Source organism: Eubalaena glacialis, chromosome X (assembly GCF_028564815.1).
Source record: "Eubalaena glacialis isolate mEubGla1 chromosome X, mEubGla1.1.hap2.+ XY, whole genome shotgun sequence".
Taxonomy (NCBI): domain Eukaryota; kingdom Metazoa; phylum Chordata; class Mammalia; order Artiodactyla; family Balaenidae; genus Eubalaena; species Eubalaena glacialis.
The window spans coordinates 29,609,830-29,631,094 of NC_083736.1; the positions used below are offsets into that span (position 1 = coordinate 29,609,830).

The following is a 21,265-nucleotide window of genomic DNA, read 5'->3' on the forward strand; positions in this document are numbered from 1 at the left end:
TACAGCTTTAATTTCTTACCTTAGGTGATGACCCTTCATCTCTCACACCCTTCATTCTTCCCTCCTCTCTCTCCACCTTCTTGATGGGCGGCTCTACCTCCTAGCCCCTGGCAACTTGCTTATGGCCCTTTCTGATTGCGAGGTGATAGCCAACAAGATAGAGGGGAAGTCATTCACTTCTCTACTTCATCAACAGTTCTGTGCAATGAGAGGTTGGGGCTTCCAAGTTCCCATCAGCCAAAAGGTAGAAATCACTGAGAACTGCTAAATGTTTATTGCAGTGTTGACAGTTATAGCTTATGAGGGACCATATTTCTCAAAGAGGAATATTTATTTTTAAAGAAGAAATTGAAGTTGGGGATATCACTATACAGACCTTCCTTTATTTTTCCTTTGAGAACTCTATGAGAATGAACACATATTTTGTTTCACTACTGGATCTCTATTTCCTGGAATAGTATTTAGCACACAGTAGGTCCTCTACAAATATCTGTTTAATTACATATTGAAGAGAGCTGCCTGGCGAAACTCAACCAGCTAGGAGCCCATGCTGGTAACCATTCTACAGTACTGCCACTTTTAGCAATGAGGGCTTAATATCTGATTTGAGGAAAGCTGACAATGATATGCAAAATAACCAGTTTCCTCACTATATTTTTAATTAGTAATGCTGTCTTTTAATGTAAGATTCTTAAGTACTTTATGACCACAGTAAGTCCATCTTAATCACATTTGCTGCTTTATTTTCAAGCAGAAAACACACACACAACACCTTCAGATGGATACTGAAGTAGAAATAAACCATTTAAAATTTGTTCACATGTGGAATGTCTAGAAAGAAAATAAGTGTAACAGGATCACAAAATCTGTCACATATGTTCCTCTAATAATGAGTTGAGGCTGCACTTTTTCAAGTATGCTAAGCAACAGTTCGCCTTTCAAAGTTCTCATCAAAATTATAATGTAAAAAACTAGGAAGTATACAAGAAACCGTAAGTATCCTACACAAGCTTATTTTCAAGACTTCAAATCTTGTCCAGACACTCTTCTGCTTAAGTACATTCAGTAACTGTTATTTATAGGCTAAAACACAGACTTGTACGTGTATCTCATAATGTCCTTCACTTAGTATTCCAAATCTGCCTGTCCAGCCTGAGCCATCACCCTCCACCTGGGAACCTGAGCTCCTTAAGCTTTTGCCACTTAAAGTCATTTCCATTCTCCTAACAACCTACAATTCATATGGCTACCTGGCCTTTGAACATGTGTTCTCATGGTCAAAGACACTCTTTCTTGTTTCTCCCTTATAAACCTACCTGCTCGTGGTAAAGACTTCCCAAGCTCACCATCTCCTCTTCCCTATTGTCACAGGACTTTGTAAACACAGTGAGGACAGAATTTTTTTTTTTAAATTAAAAAGAAAAATTTTTGGCCACAACACGCAGCTTGTGGGATCTTAGTTCCCGGACCAGGGATGGAACCCGTGCCCCCTGCAGTGGAAGCACAGAGTCTTAACCACTGGACCGCCAGGAAACTCCAGGACAGAATTTGAGAACTGTATTCTACCAACTCTGAGGTCTATATATCTATTGTTCTCTGCACTAGACCAACTTCCTTGAGTGATAGATTCCTCATCCCCTCACATGGAGACAGACGTCTGCCTCCCCCACTGATGTAAGGCCACTGTGCATTGTTTGGTTCAACGTTGAAACTTTTGGTATGCAGCACCATCCTGACCCTTGACAAAAACATGTTGAATAAGCAAAGAATGCCGATATCTATAGCTGTGCAATGTTAAGGGAAAACAATTTTGCCTTGAAGGAACCATATGTGTCATGGTGGATTTTATCCTGAGAGTATTCTGAAAGGGAGGCCACTACTAAACACTAGGCTGTGACCTTCAAAGGGCTTCTGCCCTGTGGGAACCAAGAGCCTTTCACCATCAAGGTTGTCTTAGAGAACACCAGCCATCACTACACACAGACCAATGCCTAAGTCTTCCATATACGACTGCTGCTTACCAAATTCTGGTCTCCTACCAAAACTCTACTTTTATTTCAAATCATGGAGAAATAAATGAGTATCCCTGTATCTTCTGTTCCCTCAATAACCTACATCTTATAAAGGATCCCCCAAATCTATATCTCAACAGGAGATTAATATGACAATGTAATTGAAAGTGCTTCATAAATTAGAAAGTGCCTTACTATGTTATGACTAATGTTACTGCCATCATTAACAAGCCTAACATCATCTCTAATAATAAAAATAACCCCTCGTAATACTCTGATTTTGATGTACTATGGGTCAAATTATAACCCATAGCAATAAAGATGTTATGTCTCACCCTTACTGATAATGACATAAGGTGGGTTTAATTAGGATTATACTTATCACGAAATAGCATTTTTATGGATGAAAGAAGTTTCATCTTTATTACTTAATATCCTTAAGGCCTCTTAAGAGGGCCTGGCCGTATAGTGAGTGGTGGATATTATTCTCTTTATTCGTTTCCTCAATAGTTATTAGGCAGATCTGAGATTTAATTTTTTCTCAACATCTCAAACTTCTAGCTGATGGTTAGTAAGCCATATGATATTCAGATCCCAAGGCCTTCACTTATTTGTCTTGTGATTTGGGGTAAAATATTTACTGTTCTGAGTCTTGTAAAAAGTTATAAGAATAACTTTTCTACTTATCTTGCTGGGTTTTTATTTTTGAGAATCACATCAAATAATATTTCTTATAATCTTTAAATATAAAGGCACTAAAAGCAACTTTAAACACTACTGCAATTAAATAAATATTGTGTTACATCTTTCTGGGCCCGTTTCTTTTTTTTTTTTTTAACATCTTTATTGGAGTATAATTGCTTTACAATGGTGTGTTAGTTTCTGCTTTATAACAGTGAATCAGCTATACATATACATATATACCCATATCTCCTCGCTCTTGCGTCTCCCTCCCACCCTCCCTATCCCACCCCTCTAGGTGGTCACAAAGCACCGAGCTGATCTCCCTGTGCTATGCGGCTGCTTCCCACTAGCTATCTGTTTTACATTTGGTAGTATATATACGTCCATGCCACTCTCTCACTTTGTCCCAGCTTACCCTTCCCCCTCCCCGTATCCTCAAGTCCATTCTCTAGTAGGTCTGTGTCTTTATTCCCGTCTTGCCCCTAGGTTCTTCATGACCATTTTTTATTTTATTTTATTTTTAGATTCCATATATATGTGTTAGCATACGGTATTTGTTTTTCCCTTTCTGACTTACTTCACTCTGTATGACAGACTCTAGGTCCATCCACCTCACTATAAATAACTCAACTTTGTTTCTTTTTATGGTTGAGTAATATTCCATTGTATGTATGTGCCACATCTTCTTTACCCATTCATCAGTCAATGGACACTTAGGTTGCTTCCTTGTCCTGGCTATTGTAAATAGAGCTGCAGTGAACATTGTGGTACATGACTCTTTTTGAATTATGGTTTTCTCAGGGTATATGCTGGGCCTGTTTTTGTAAAAGTGATTTTATATCATCTTCCCAAATTAAGCATTTCCTACACTGGCTTCTTAATTTTTTAAAAACTAAATTCTTCCCTTATACTCATCACATTACTACCTTGTGACACTCAATCAGAAATAACCCAACACACATACACACACATACACACACACAGACACACATACACACACACAGACACACATACACACGATTAAAACAAAAAAAGATCTAGGAAATAATACTTTCCTATGTATGATGAACCCTGATATTTTCTATTGTGTTTCACTAAACACAAACGTTTGTGGTGATCCACAAATTGATTTCATGACTCACAGTTTGGAAAATACTAGTCCACTAGATTAAAAGAAAAATAGAAAAAATAAACCAAAACGTAACCAACAGGAAAGGAAATGAGTCCTAAGCATCACCTTTTGCCATTTCTTTCCATGTACCTGTAATCGGTCCAAGAGCACCTCATTGTGCCCTAATCAAATCACAATTTTGCATAATACCATCACTTTTAAAATGTTTCCCCCTTTTTCTGGATGTAGGCTTCCCTCACTTATTTCCCACATCACCTCTCCTGTGAAGCACTTCCAAATCTTCTAGCCAGTTAGTTACTCCTTTTCTTGCCTTTTCTCCAATGTCCCGGTTATGTACATACCTCTATTATACCTCATACATGTTATTTTAGTTGCTTAAATATCCATCTACTGAATATACCATTCATGTTTCAATTGTTTAAATGTCCATCAACTTCAGTGAACCTTGATTCCTCTCTGAGTAGATTGGGATTCTGTTAATTTTTATGTCCTGAGCACCTAGCATAGGGTCTGACACAGAGTAGCTCCAAAGTAAAAGTTTGCTGAATAAATGTATTGATTTTAAAGGTTAATTGAAATATAAGGAATTGCTAGGGCTAAATGTTCAAACGTAGTGGTGGTATGCAGGTTCTGTAAAATATGGGTAATCTTATGGGCAGATTCATCCCTTGGGTGGGACAACTAACTGGTAGCCTCCTAAGCCCAGTGCACTGGAGTGGTTGGTGCCGTGTGCTCCTCTTATTTGAACATCATTCCAATTCTATTTCAAAATTTCTGTTCTTAATGATATCCCAAGGAGACTATGAAAGATTTCAACAGTTTAGCCTCCTTAGATTACATTATCTTGGGTGGTTATGTACTGGTTGAATTGCCCTGAACACTCTATTAGGGATAGCCCTGATTATGAGATAAAATTTGCAAATTCCTATGAACTATGGATTGGTAGAATTTGCTTATTACAGCATACAGATCTTAAACAACTGTTTATAAACCACTGTTAAACCATGCTGCATAGCTTATTATTTTTTTTAAATAATTGTGTTGTTTTAAAGTTAAGGTTGTTTCAGCAATCCATTATTAATATTTAAAAATACATATATTGCCCTTTTGTAAGCACATACAAGTATCATCTATTATTTAAATACAAATAGAAATTCAAAGGTAACATGTTTGAAAATGTATTATTTAAAAATAGCAGTAAAATGGGATTTTCAAAATAAAATCATATTAACTAGGATTTGTAATACAATATAAGCCTGTACTATTATTGTCATGCCAGGATTTGGAGAACCATGCTGGAACATTAAATTTATTCATTTTCACAGCCAGCAGATATTTTGATGTCTGAGTAGCAATAAGAACAAATTACCTAAAAACTTTTAATAGTGTATAATAAATTAAGACTGAATGGTAATGCAAAAGTGGGTACAACAGGACAAAATTATGAATCTCATATAATGATCCAACACTTAAAGTGTGGAAACATTTGTATTCTGGAATATACAACCACGGTTGATCCTAATTGTTTCTCTCTTGTCAAATAGAAATTGCACATTAATCTCAAAGTATTGCAAACTGTTCATTACATGCAAATGGTTATGTTGTACAGGCTCTCCAAGGGGACTCAAACTTCTTTATAAAAGGAACCAGGCTAGAAGAGTTTCTCTGATTACGCTAGGTTTCCGTTTAGAGTTCTTCATTTATAAGCAACAGAAACTGCCTCTGCCAATGAGGAAATCCATGATAAGGAAATGGAGAGGTTCACAGGACAGAAAGGAAAATCAAAGAATCAGGCTTGGAACAATCAGGACTCCAGACGGTCCCCACAGCAAGGGTAGCTTGTTGGTCTTGACCAGGCATTCTCATTAGAATGAATGAAGTCCAACCATATCTCTTATCTCAAGTTTAAAAGTCTCAAGAAAGAATATGATTGGCCAAGCTTAGGACCTATGCTTAGGACCACTGAGATGGTGGGAGAAAGGCTCTGGCAGAACAACTTCGAGAACTCTCTTGGTCAGAATACTTGATTTATTGTCCCATGAAGACTGCTCAGGTAATCAAGAGGACCTGGCGGTACTATCAGTAAGGAGAACAGTTCCTATATACTCTTCAAAATGTCTAAGTCCACCACACACTATTTAAGTGACTTTAAAACCTCTTTTTATTTTTAATCATACCCCTTCTCCTAATGCATGGAGTTGAAAGTTGACTCAAATAACAAGTCTATTTGGAGTTACTTTTTTGTTACCATGACTTTCAGTGTGTTTGACGAGCATGGCTGAAGTCTATTTCTCTGTTATCTCAAGTAACAAAGAATATTTAAAGAGAGGGTAAGAAGGACCCTTGAATTTTTATTGCAACTTTTTATGACTCTATCTTCTAAAGCAAGAGCTAACAAACTTTTTCTGTAAAGAGCTACATAGTTAATCCTTTGGCCTTTGTGGGCCAGGCAGTCTCCATGGCAACTACTTATCTCCCCCTTTGTAGCCAGAAAGCAGCCATAGACAGTAAATAAATGTGGTTGAGTTCCAGTAAAACTTATTTGCAAAAACAGGTGGCTGGCAGGATTTGGTCCCATAAAATTCCTCTTCTGAAGAATTTAATATTTATAGAGTCAATAATATTTAGAGTACTATGTATTATATCAAATTCATTTAATTGCTTGACATCTGAGGGATGTCATAGGTGAGATACTTACTCCTAATAATGACCAGTTCAATGTTCCACATGGAGCCCTAGATTCTATGGTGGCATATTATTTTGTTTCAGGTTGAAGTTATAAAGTAAAATTATTTATTGACAAATAAAAATAATAATGTGCCAATAAAACCTCAAGGGGAAATATGCCACCACACAGTCTGATATGCACTCATATCAGGCTTATCTACTATTTTTCAGTTACCTATGCCCCTGAATCTTTCCTCCTTAAAAAAAAAAATTACTGTCAATTATAGCTTCACAAAAGAGCAAGAATTAAAAAATTTCTTAACTATGATGTTTGCAAACAATCCTGGTCTCTGGCTTGTACCTATAATTTGGTTATCTAGCAGGAAGATTTACCATTCTTATGACTAAATACTTGCTATTCAGCTTGATGAATAGTTCATCCTGAACCAACTCATCTATGAACAGGCCTCTTGTACTATCATTTGTCAACTTTATCATCGTTCAAAATTTAAAATTCACGTCAGAACATTTTCTCACTCTCTTTCTATGACTTGTTCATAGCTAGCTCTTTCCTTATGCTGCCTTTCACAATATTGCTCTTTTCTGTTTCCTGAAATCTCGTTCTCCCAATTGAGTTTGGGAATCCCAGAGGTGTAATGGAGGAATGGCAAGAAAGACTAAAGGGACACAAATAACTGCTGTAGAAAGAAGACCCATTTTCCTAGGCTGGCTCCAGGACTTTCTAGAGTGTTTACATATGGCCATGTGTTTCTACCTTGGCCTTCATATGCTGAACACATGCGGCTGTGAGCTTATTAAGGGAAAGGTGGCTCTTTGCCAAGTCTGTATCCCTAGTAGCAAGCAAAGTGCCTGCCTTGCACACACTAGGCTTACACTAAATATTTGTTGAATGGATTTTGATATTTATGATACACTCAAAGGGTCAGAGAATGAAGCCATCATATTGCTAAAAACTCAGCAAATATGAGAGTTTCAAGTGTTCTGTACAAAGAAGAGGAGAGGGCAGCTCCTTGGAAGGAAGAATTTCTTGGATATGAGATGGGGTAAAAATGGAAGAAAGGACAAGCTTAGGGATAGTTTGCCTTAGGGAATAATAGGATGAAAATATAATCCTTTCATTTATCCAATTATTCATCATAGTGAGTGTTATATATTTTATGTACGAAGAGATTGTTCTATGTACTGAAGACCTATTAGTGACCAAGGAAGACAAGGTCCCTGCAAGATTTACATTCTAGTGGGAAAGATAAAAAATAAACATGCAAACATATATTAAAGTTTCAACAATCGACAATGTTATGAAGAAAGCAAAGCAGGGTAATTTGGAGAGAAATTAATCCTCTCTCCCTGTGTGTGTGTGTGTGTGTGTGTGTGTGTGTGTGTGTGTGATCTTTTTAAAATAGGAGAATTCACAAAAAGCATATCTGAGAAGATAACATCAGAACATGGACATATGTAAGTAAAGAGAAGTGTACAAAAGTCCTGAGAGGGAGGGCATTAGGACATAGGGGATAAAGACTGAGGATAGGGTAGAAGCCTCTAGCAAAGAGAAAAGCAAGTTTAATGGTAGGAACGAGCACTAGAAGGAACAGTAAGAAGCTATGAGAGAAGAAACAGCAATGAGATCACAGTGGCTGGAACATCCTCTTTGCAAAGTATCGTACTTCATAAAAATTACTTATATTAGCATTAATCTTATTTTTCATTAAATAATTTCTGCTTCACATTGCTTCCATGTTGATGTGAGCAGGGTTTTTTCCAATTTGGAATTTGCAATTAGCATGCTTCACTTTTTTTTTTTTTTTTGGTAGATTCTTACTCTCCTAATAATTTCTTACTCTAAGAATGGGGATCCCTTAGGGATGATATGTTTTTTCATGAATTTTAAGCAGTTCTTTACAGTTGTGGCTATTACAGTAAGTTATAGTTTTGGTTATTGCTTCTTTTCCATTATGTAGAGCAATTTTTCATCTTCTTAAACATATCATGCTAGACAACAGAACTTAAAGAACTAGCCATTGAGATTATCCAATTATTTTAATATACTTATCTTATGAAAGACACATTTGATAGGCAACAATTTAGAGCCCCTCTCTGAATTTCTGCACTCTGCCAAACTCCCAATAAATCTGTTATTACTACTTCTGAAAAGATGCATAGGAGCCAAGAAGTTATAGAGGAGTTTCTAAGCAGCAATAAAAAGCTAACGATATTTACGTAAGAATGAAGTACCCAACTGTTTAACTGTATTAAGAGACTGACTTCTCATGCCATTACCAGCTAATAACATTGGAAAGCTTACTTTAAGATGTATTCCCATACTTACACATCACTGTAACCCTAAAGTAAGTGACTAGAGACAAATTCTCTTCGCAGTAAATTTTCATGTTGATTCTCTTATGTTAGTGTATATCCTCTAGCTACAGAAACCAGGGTAGCTTTGTGACCACCAAACAAAATCTTATGAAATTTTATTACTGCTGGGGAAATATAAAGGGCCAGCAGTAGTATGAATTATTCTTAACATTGGGGTCCCAATGAAGGACAACAGATGGCAGAAATTTTTACTCAAATGATTTTACTATCAAAGTTTCTATCAGCATTTGAGTCCCAGCAGTGCGGCCGTTAAGAAGCCTTCAAACTCACCAGCCAGCTGGTAAAATCAGCACTGTAAAAACTGACTACACAGAAAACATACTTGTATGCAATTTGGTCTTTTACACCATATGCCTTTTTCTACATAGCCTTTGATTTACTCCATATTAATTCAAAGTCAGTTATCTCCTATAGAATCCTTTGGGGGAGTAGATTACCAATTAGGTATTAAAGTACATCCAAATAAAAATACAAACACTCACTATAGCAGATAGTGTCAGTGATCTATGCACATCCATTCAGCACTCTTTGTTTCTGAGCAAGCCAATGGTTTTTCAATGATGGGACCTACCACTTGAGGGCTTTCTAGGCTGCAAGCTCAGAAATCAGGGTGAGAATAATTAGAAAGTCTGGGTATTTCCAGTAAGAGGAAGACAGCTTTTTTATGGACTCACTTTGTCTCAAGCTTTTGGGTAGGAGTTACCCAGCTCCAATGTGTTCTTGGAATCTAAACTTGTAAGAATTGGGTCCTTTACAAAGTGCTCTAGAATTTTCTTCCATCACAAATAGCCAAGGTAAGGCAGAGCTGAAGAGCAGCTAAAACTGTCTTTGCCTCTCTTAGATGCTTCTTTCTTTGTCTTCTCTCCCTCAACTGCAAGAAACTAGTGCCTTTTTTCCTTGATTTATTTCCTCATCTGAGAGATCACAGAAATGTTCTCATGTTACAACTATACAGTTTATATGTAATTTCCCATTCTCCATGCAAACTTCCAATTTGAGAAAAGAAAAAGCATATTTTGCTTAACTAGAACATGAATTTAAACTATTTTTTTGAGATTTGATGATGAACATAAACATTATGATATGACATACTTAATCCATGCTGTCTTACGTACCCACAATCACAATGAATTAAAATTTATCATTATGTTACAAAGTAAACAGTTTTTAATTGAATTTATTTACAGCAATACACAAAAATATATTGTACTTCTACCATACAATGGAGTAAAACACAGTAACATTGAAAGATATGCCGGAAGACTAACTTTAAGAAGATGATATTTTGCCTAAAAACAGCAGTTAACTAATGTCACAATAACACATTGCTGTTTCACTCCCTATGTTTGCTTACCATTCACTGATTTAAAGCCTAAAAAGTTTCATCTAAATAATCCTACTTCTGTTTACTTCTTTAGGTTAATTTCAAATGAAATTTCTTAAGATTTCAAGGTCTCATGCTTGCCCAAGGCAACGTTCTTTAGAAGGTGCTGTTAATTTTTAATACGGTTCACTAAGCAGCACTGTCCCATAAAATAAACAGGTTCCATTTCCATTAATAGCAAGGTTATTCTACTCTTTAAAATATTCAATCTAATTTTGATTTTTATTGTTTCTACTGTCAACTTCAAGAATTTTCAACTCCATTAAAATAACAGCCCGTGCTTTAAAAATTATTTCTTTCTACTCTAGAAGAACATGTAGAGCTAAATGTTAGGACGTGTTATGACTTCCACTTTTCTGTTTTCACTCAAGGTACTTGTTGGCACACCAATTCACTCTGTCACTAGATGAGTTAACATTATTTTCATAACTTTCCTTCATGGTGCTCAGCTTTCCCTTTGAAAACTCCCATTAACATTTATTCTTGTTAGTTCTAAAAAGAGGCAGATGTGTCAGCTTTCTGAGGAAGATTTGTTTGGTTGAACTGGAATGTTCTTCACTTTCCAATCCAAGAGCTATACTTTGAGAAAACATCATAAGTCATAAAAGTAAGCATTATTGAAAATGCCTGGTTATTCAATCTGTATTGCAGATGTTTGGGGACAGCAATTCAGTAAATGCACTTTTGTTCTTATAGATACAGGCTAATCACTTAGGAAGTGTGATTAGTTATAAGATCTCACGTTTAATGAGCATTTTGTGGAGAATGCAATTCTAAGTACTTTATGCACATCTCATTTTTACTATTTAAGAGAAGAGAAAACAGAGACATAGAGATTTAAGACACTTCACAAGATTCTGCAGCTATTAAAGGAGCTAAAGGAGCTGGGATTTGAACCCACACTTTCTGAATGTGGCTTCCAACTTTTTAGCCAATTTTCTAAACTTCTACTAGAGACTAATGTGGCATGTCAATATTTTTGTGGGTGATAAAATTTTCCATATGTACTCAATTACTGCTTGTTGAATGAATATTTAAGAGACATAAATAATTGAATGAGCTTATTAACAGACCAATTTTAGTGGCATGTAACATGATTGATATTTTCTCATGTAAAAAATGTGATATTTCTAAAAGATTCCCCATGGTGGCATGACATATTTTTGGAATATCTTGAAAAATATTAATTAATATATTTAATTTTATCATTCATTTGTGATGGCTGAGCTGCATTCATTCAATAGCTGAGTTGCATGGAAGCAGACCATCTTTTTGGTATTGGCAGCAACTTATTTTGAATAGTAACACCAAGTGTCAGTAGGACAATGATTTGTCTTTTTTAAAGTTAAAAAGATAAATAAAATGCAGTTTGATAGAAGTCTATATAGATAAACTTACAACACGTACCTGTTTATTATTTTATTTCATATCTAGACATGATATCTTTGCTGAAAATTATTCTTATGAGGCTTTAAACTCCAGTGTACCCCTGTAAATATTTCTTTAGTACATGGGCTGCTTGGTTGATTTTCCTTAAAGTAACCATTACTGGTTCATGGCAACAAATCTGTCTGCTGCTAACAGGCAGCATATACATTCTGTTTCCTAAAATAATTTCTCATCAAAAATTTAAACTCTCTTATTCATTATTAGTCAGTCAACAATGATAATGACCACGACAGCTGAAATTACCGCAGTTTCCATTTGTCTTATCAATGGAGGTGACTTATAGTGCCTTTCTGGACCCTTTTCTGAGACTTACCAGAAGGGAAAGATAACTCCAGATGTCTTATGTTTATGTGTGTCTATGCAGGTATGCACATGTGTATGTGCATGATTTTGGACCTTCCTAATCACCAGGGGGAAAAAAAAACGTAACTGCTTAGAATATTTGTGATATCATTCACAGTTCCATAGCTGGAAAAACTTTTCCCTGGACATCCAGAATTCCCTTTTCTATTTCATTGAGTAAAAAACAGACTAAATAAAATAGTCTTTTAAGAAATTCTCCAATTAATGGAAAAAAAGTTTTGATAAAACGTTCATCAATCACAACTAAACCCCAGTGTCAAGAAGTGGAGACCTTTAGTCATTCTCAAGGCAATTAAAATTATCATATAGTTTTAAGATTGTATAGAAGTAAACATACTAAAATATCAAATGACATAAAAATTGTTTGTTTTGGACTTCTGCTTCTGTCCAAGTTGGAGTAACAGGGACCAAATTTAACTTCTTGGTTAAAAATTTTTAAAAATGAACAAAACGTATGAAACAATGTTTTTTAAGACATTATACACTGGGTAATTTAAAAAAAGTGATCTCTAAGAAATTAGAAACAAATGAGGTGAGCCCTACCGTTGCCCCAGCTTACTATCTGGGCAGAGTTCCAAGCTATGACAAAGGATGAAGGCACTCTCACAAAGCCACGGAGTCTCCTTGAGTTGAGGAGATGGAGCTGGGAATCCAAGGAGACCAAAGTGGCTAGAGTCACAGGGCAGAGCATCAGAGAGGAGACAGATACACAGAGAATAAACATTGGAGATGTGCAGAGAACGCCCTTCCAGTCTTCAGCTCAGTCCCAATCAGTTCCCATATGAGAAGAAACTACCACTGTCTAGGGAAAGAACTACACAAAATGATTAAAGGGAACAATCACCAGAGTTCACATATGGCTGGGAATAGTATCTGTTCCTGCCAGCCACAGTGGAAAACATCATTCACAGAGCATCAGAGTGAATACTGAGATGGGTTTTGCTTCAGTAGTGGGGAAAAATTAGCCCTAGACTTAGGTTGTTCTGCTCAAAACTCAAAAGGTATAAGAGGAAGACACTCAAAAGATCAAACTGTTTCCAAGCAAACTAACTGTGTTCCAGCACAAAGGTCATTAATATTTATCTGCACAAATATATCAAGCACTCAACAAGTTAAAATTCACATCTGGCACCCAATCAAAAATTACCAGTCATCCAAAGAAGCAGGAGAATAACACCCATAACAAGGAGAAAAAAATAATTGAAATTGACCCAAAATAGACACAGATGATAGAACTGGTAGACAAGTACATTATAACTGTTATTATAACTGTATTCCATATTTTCAAGAAGGTAAAGATTGACACGTTGAGTAGAGACATGAAAGATGTTAAAATTCTCAAGTCACACTTCAGCAATGTACTGAATCACACAAAACAACGTCGGAGGTTAAAATTATACAGTAGATGAGATTAACCACAGATTAGATATGGTAAAAGATCAGATTAGTCCATTTGACAATAGAAATTATGTAAAATGAATTACAGTGAAAAAAAGACTGAAAATAAAAAGAACAAAACATCAGTGAGTGGCCTAATATATGTTATCAGAGTCCCTGAAAAGGGGAACGGGGCAGAAAAATATTATTTTTAAATAACACCTTTAAAATTTCTGAATTTGATGAAAACTAAGGACACACAGATCCATGAAGCTTAACAGACCTCAAGAAGAAGAAACACAAAGAAAATTATACCAAGGAACATCATAAACCAATTGCTCAATTCCCAAAAGCACTCCCTAATAAACCTTCTGTATCCATTTCTGAGTGAGATGCCAACCTGAAATATATACCAATATCCATATCAAGACAACCACCCTCTGTGGAGTAGAAGGTATGTATATATTTACCTACAATATACTTCTACATTGCTTTATTTTTTCATAATGAGTATATATTATTTTTACAACAAAAACAGATTAATATATGTAACTACCTTGTGATGGATATCTTTGAAAATGGCAAGAGGTTTATAAATCTCCCCAAGAACACCTTATATCTCTTATAATTCTGCCTTTAAGTCAGAAACCTAGTGATGCTGCATTAGCTCAAAATTCACTTTAGTGCTATTACAAAATGTATTTTCTGTATGATGGCAGATTGGAAATCCACAAATTTCCTGTACCTGCAATGCCGATGCTGATGTGTATAAAAATTTGATTGATATATACATAATTACACAAGATTTCAAAATTACTCATTTTCTATGTTTACATAGTTTACACACACATAGGTGTTTAAATGCTAACTTTCTTAATATCAAAAGGCCTATTTGCTATGCAAAAAATATTTGAGAATGGAGAACTGTAAGGTTGAAAATGATATTGCTTTTATGAATCCAGCATTTTGAAATGTCTGGACTATTTAATACATTACCCTTTTCTTTGCTTTCATCTGTCTTAATCAGTGTTTTCTGGCATTAAAAAACTGGCCATAGTTCAAATCTACTTGACTGAAAATTGCTACCTGAACAATTTTAACTAAAAAATGTTGCAAAAGTACTTAAGATTTGGTGTAATAAACACAATATTTCTTATACCTAAGCCATATACTTTATAACATAAATTATAACCTCTACAATCCACTTTATCTGCATAATCAAAAGACACAGCAAGTTGAAATTAAACTGTACGCTGGTTATAATCCATATGTCGCATTTCCATTAACAAAACCCATAAAACAGTCAATAAGTACTGCCAATTAACTCTGCATTGTTTTGGCCTCTGGACTATCTCAGAAGGCATTTTGTCAATAGAATATATAGAAATATTGCTACATCACCACAATTGTCTTTAGGGAAACAGAACTGTAATTTCATCATGATGGATATTTCTAGCAACTACATGACTGCTAAGTATACCACAAGTTCTCCTCCTGGACAAAATCCAACATAAGGCAATAACACACACTTCCCCAAAGCCACAGGACACCCTGCTGTAAGATGCTTCCCTGTATCAAAGATTCAATTACACTTTGCAGTTCATCAGGTAAACCAGTTACATCTAGACTCCCATCCTGACACTAAATGTCCACTGCACAGTCTTCCAAAATGATCATCATCATGACAAGTTCTAGTAGGTGCAGTGCTGACAACAAAAGTCAAAAATTATAAATTTCCATCATCCTTCACAACCTGAACTTAAAGAAGTTAAGTAGTCGTGATGTTGTGGTGAAGATAAAAACAATTTGAAAAAAAGAGATCTCAAAAACTTACCTTAAGATACCATTTGTATTTGGCATGTTTCCAACTCTCAGGAACTTGTGTCTTTTTGAGAAAGTGTTCAGCTTCTGTTAGCCATTGATTAAATATCTTCATATCATAATGAAACCGCCGCCATTTTTCAACAGATCTGTCAAATTGCCTAGAATTAAAAAATATGGATCAAGGAAAATAAATGGATTATATGGACCTAGCATATATTTTATTACATTAACAAGGATATTATTTTGATAGTTTCTCACATTTGTATATTTCAATTTCAATTAACATAAATAATTAGTATAGAATACAGGATGAATTAAAATAAAAGGTTGTAATTTTCCCTTTAAAACGGAATACATTTTGTGATTGAAACAAAGATGGAAACAACTATCATGGAGTATTAGTGTTTTTTTCCCTATGAGAATATTTAATTTTTAATAAAATTTCAGGAATTAAAAAAATACATTAACATCTAATAAATTAAGTATTTTGAAGCTAGATACTAAAAGTCAAAATATTTTTTGGATCAAAATAAAATTATCCCATTAAACTCTATCAATTTCAGTCATATCTTGACCTAAAAGCGTCTATTCATTAAGATCCGCAAGCATTCAGGATGATAGATGTAACTTATACGTAGGCTTACATGCAAAAAATCTACCAACTAACTGATATAGTAGTCTAAAACAGATGATGACTGTTGTCTTCCTTTATCCTTCCTGTTTCATTGTATCCACTAACATTTTAAATTGGAATGCTGAAGGAATTTAGTGCAAGGTAATATGTTAATATCTCATATGAAAAGAATATTAAGAAGGAAGCATTTGGTCATGTTCTGGTCACAGAAGAGACTGAGGCAGAAATCATATGAGTCAAGGCTTTATGTTTACCCTGAGACAGTTGCACATAACAATCACTTGTGGCATTTTAAAAAAAAAACAGCAATAAAACACTGATTTTGGGTCCCCAATCTAGACCAATTAAATCAGTATCTTTGGAGGTGGGATCCTTACACTGGTATTTTTAAAAGCACCCAGATGATTCTAATGTACGGTCAAGGTGAAAAATATTGTATATTGTTAGTTTTGAAGTCTTATGGGGTTCATGATCTACTGGGTCTCCCAATGCCCATCCAAACAGGCATTTGCCAGCACGAAAAAAAAGCCATCCTGAAGATTCCTGGCTGTGGAGCTGCCTCACAATACGGTAGTCTGTCAAACTTCTCTGAGTCCTACTCTTAAGATGCAATGGTTATAGTTTTGAATACCTTGAGGATCTTCTCAGATCTCTACCTCCATTTAGGAACTTTAAATAATTTTAGAACCCAAATAATGCCACAATTCCCTACTGTTTTACTGGGAAAGGAATGGAATTCACATTTATTAAACATTTACTATGAACCAGGCCCTGGGCTCTGTGCTTTCACATATCCCATTCCACTGACTCCTACAAAACCCCCTGCAACATAACAATTATTACTTCCATTTCCCACTGGAGAAAACTGAGATGCTGAGTAAGTTACCAAAAGATAAATAGATATTAAATGGAAGAGAGGGAATTCTGACTCAGATCTCTCTGGTTTCAGTGGTGTCTTTTACCACTTTACATTAAATTTGCTGGGATTTCCTTTTTTCAAGATGAATTTTCACCAAGTTAAACAATTCAACGTGATAGTTGTAGGCCTCTTTCTCCTATTTTTTTTTCTTTATTTTCTTCCAATATTTAATTATATATCTACATGTACATTGTATTCTATCAGATATTGCATTTAATGATTAACTGTATTTTCACCTTAAAAATATCTAAAACAGACAGTATTTTGGTAGCATAAAAAAGGCAGCCAATGATAGCCAAAAGAGGCAGTCTCTATAGCTAGCTTATAAAAAAGAATTCTACCTTTAATAAATAATGGCATTCTAGAGTTGATCAAATATGATATATCCATGAGCCACAAAACTATCTTGGAAATGTTTGCATATTTAATAATAATTTTGTTTTCATATGTTTTCAGTGCTAATACACAAAACATGACTTAAGAATACATCATAAGAATTTATTCCCTTTAAAAAAGAATTGTACATTTTATATGTCTTACAGGCACTTGAATCACTGGAGTCGGAGTTGTTAAATGAGAATCTAAAACACAATGAATCATAGTTGGCATTGTTCCATCTTAGTGAGACTGTAGTTGATTTTAGTTTTCATTATATGTATTTTTATGTTGTCAAGTTTTTCTGCAATGTGCATTTCATACTTTGAATATTCAGAAAAATAGTTATTAAAATTTGTTTATTTATTTATTTAAAATTGAACTATAGTTGATTTATAATATTACATTAGTTTCAGGTATACAACCCAGTGATTCAATATTTTTGTAGACTATACTCCATTCAAAGTTATGGCTGTATTTTAAATAATGGCCATATTCCCTGTACTGTACAATATATCCTTGTTACTTATTTATTTTATACATAGTAGTGTCTCTTAATCCCATACTCTTATTTTGCCCCTCCCTTTTCCTTTCCCCACTGGTAACCACTAGTTTATTCTCTGAATCTGTGATTCTCTTTCTGTTTCATTATATACATTCTTTTATTTTTTTAGATTCCACATATAAGAGATAACAGAGTGATAACATAGATAACATCTTTCTCTGTCTGACTTATTTCACTAAGCATAATACTTTTTAAAAGGCAGTCTCACACACAAACAACTAACATCTCCAACTATCCTCCTGCCACCATAGTTTGGGAAACAGGCAGAGGCTAACCAGACCACAGAGGAGTTGTCATTTGGTCATAATTTACCATCTCACCTTTGTAGCAGTCATCAGTCCCCTTCTTACTTTTCTTTTTTCCCAACCCAATCACCAGATTTACCCTCTTGCCAACCCTTTTAGCTACTGGGAGGTGACTGCTTCTCCAACATCTGTGCTATAAATACTCTTCATTCCAGGCTGCTGCAGATGTGTCCCTCCACCACTCACTGCACTGGCAATTACCATCTTTCACCAGATTCCACAAAGCCTCCTCCCATCCAATCCCTCTTCTTCTTCACAGTTTATCTATCCTCTAAATTCTCTAGGAGAAGAAAACCATCAGCGCCCATACAATTGATCATGGTACCCCTTAGTTCTGCAAGACAAAGTTGGAGATAGGAAGAGAAGGGAAACAGTCTGAGAGCTCAGGCTTCTCTACTTACATCTGTGTTCCAGGCCCACAAAAACGAGACAGGATGGAGTTACCAGCCAGAAAGGACTCTCTGCAGTCCCCCCATGCCCTGCTACTGTCTCAGGATTTCGTGACTTTGCACATTAGTCCAATATTCCTGAAATGTCCTCCTTCCCTTTGCTCCCTTTTCCCCAGCTCCTGCAATCTGAACCTTTTCATACTTAAAGACTTGATCTGAACTACTTATACTGTCACTTTATAAATATCTAAATATAGAATATTCACTAGAGTCTGCAACTGCTAAAACTTCGAAAACTGTAAAGCTGATTTTATTTTATCATTAAAATTAATGTTAAAATAAGTAACTCTATTCAAACAAAATATTAAATAAAAGCATGCACTTTACATGTGATGACATTCAATGTGAGTAATAATATTTTAAATTCCATTTCAAGCATCACATAAAAATCTTAAATATACTTTCCAGCATTTTAATACGCATTGTTAACAGCCAAGTCTAAATCTATTCTTGAATTTACTATGTAAAGTTTCATTTTTTATCATGACTACTTACAAACTTAAAACTCTTTCCCACCAAGGAACATTCCAAATGAATAGATGTAAATTTTGCTAGTTTTGCAATGCTACATTTATAAATTTAATCTCTAATCACTCACTATGCTCCCTAAATTCCTCTCATTCCATTAACTGGATGGTCCATGACTGAGGAAAAAGGCAGCAACAACCAGAAACACATAGAGATGTTAAAAATAGCATTCAGGGAAAGAAATATTAGTTTTACCCTCTGTATTATTACAAGGGGAAAAAAAAAGTTGCTGCCTTTTTTCCTGGCAGTAAGAGGAAATGTAGACCCAACTAAATAAAAAACAAAAAAATGTCAGTATAAACATATGGATAATAAATCAAGTGATTTTAAAATTTTGCAAATATTAAAATCCTCATTCACTATGCAAGCAGTATTTAAAATTACACTGCTGCTTCATTTATGTGCAGCATAACTTATTTCCTGCTGTTCTAAATCAAGTTAGTCAGATTATTCTTGAGCATAAGTTACATTTAGGGAATAATTTAGGTACTTTGGGACATATTTTAACACTTTCGGGCCATTAAGGTGATGCTCAATTCCATGAAATAAATTTAAATAAATAACACCCTAGTAGCCTTCTGACATATCCATTGTGGCTTTATACTTAAGGTCTGCAAACTCAGCACTGGGCTGCTGAGTATTTCCTTCTACTTATTTCATCTTTGATTAGGTGATTGGGAGGGCTCTTGGCGAAAGTCTCATGGTCCAAACTATAGCAGCTGATAAATAAAAGTTAAATTAGTCATTTGCCTCAAATCATAGTACCTAACTCACCTTCCCACACCCGCCCTCCCCGATCCCTGTTTCCCCAGTAATCAAATTATTTAATAAAACCTAAGTATACTAGCAGTACTGAAGTATTTCCTACAGAACGTGGCTCACTCTGGGGAACTCTTCCATGGCTTCAACTTTCCTCACCCCTCTCGTACCCCTTTTAAATCTTACTCCTAAGATTTCTAGACAAAAGTCAGTTCTCTCATGCCTAATTTATATACTGAGCCTAGATCCATGCATGTATAATTAGATTCCACTCCAGTTGGCTGTCTCACTGCAACCACTCACTGGACACAGGCTTATACCCGAAACCATGACCTTGCCTGCTCACACAGGTAGAGCACAGTGGTCAGATTGCCTAGGGTGGAATCATGGCTCCACCATCTACTTTGTGGCCTTGGGCAAGTAAGTGACCTCTCTGAAAAGTTATTATAAAAGTAGTATCTCCCTCCTAAGGCTAATTTTGAGGGTTACATATATGAATGTATTTAAATTTCTTAGAACAGTTGGTAGGGTTCAACAAATATGAGCAGTAGTTTTTGTTATTATTATTCTGTCTCTATTTGCTTAGGTTTTCAAATGCAAATCAAATCACCAGTATAGAATCCAAGCCATGTCATTGTCTCTCTGGTGGGGAATCAGATGTATAAGAAACAAGTTCATTTTCAGGATTTAAATTAATTAAATAGATGATGGAATTAGCTTGTTTACAGAAGCTGAATCACTACTCCAGCATAGAATCCATGGTTGACCATGCCTGGCTCTGACCACCCTATATATATATTTGTTTTTTAAACACCTTTTATTGTGAAATATAACTAATAAACAGAAGAATATATACAATACCATGTTACCATAACCCAAGACAAAAAATTTTTTAAAATCTCCAGCAGTCAGAAATCCCTCTTGAACCCCCTCCCAATCATTATCCCCTCTTTCTCCCACAATATAACCTCCATCCTAACTTTCGTGGTAATCATTTCCTTAGAAGTTTGTAATTTAAATATGCATTTCTAACAGTAGAGTTTGGCTGTTGTATGTTTTTGAACTTCTTATATATGGAACCATATAATATGTATTTTTTGGTATGATGGTTCATTTGCTCAATACTATACATTTAAGATTAATCCATCTTTTTGCTTATATATTGCTGTATAATATTCCACTGTGTGATTTTCTTTTTTAACTGTTAATAAATATCTAGGTTGTTTCTAGTTTGGGGCTACTATGATGCCGCTATAGGCATTCCTGTAACTGTCTCCTGGAATGTGTACACAAGCATTTCTGTAGAGTATATACCTAGGAGTGAAACTGATGGGCCATCAGTCATGCATGCACATCTCTAATATTACCAATTAGTGCCAAATCATTTTTACCCCTAGTTGTAGTAGTGAATGAAAGTTTATACTCTTATTTACAATTTATAG

The 21,265-nt window shown here is 35.2% G+C and overlaps 1 protein-coding gene across 1 annotated transcript in view; it reads right to left on the reverse strand.

The window, feature by feature from the left end:
• DMD (dystrophin) overlaps window positions 1–21,265 on the reverse strand; it is a 1,714,964-nt gene that overhangs the window by 1,092,379 nt on the left and 601,320 nt on the right. The window contains exon 39 of the mRNA XM_061178407.1: window positions 15,300–15,447. Within this exon, the coding sequence (XP_061034390.1) occupies window positions 15,300–15,447 (148 nt within the window). The remainder of the gene's footprint in view (window positions 1–15,299; window positions 15,448–21,265) is intronic.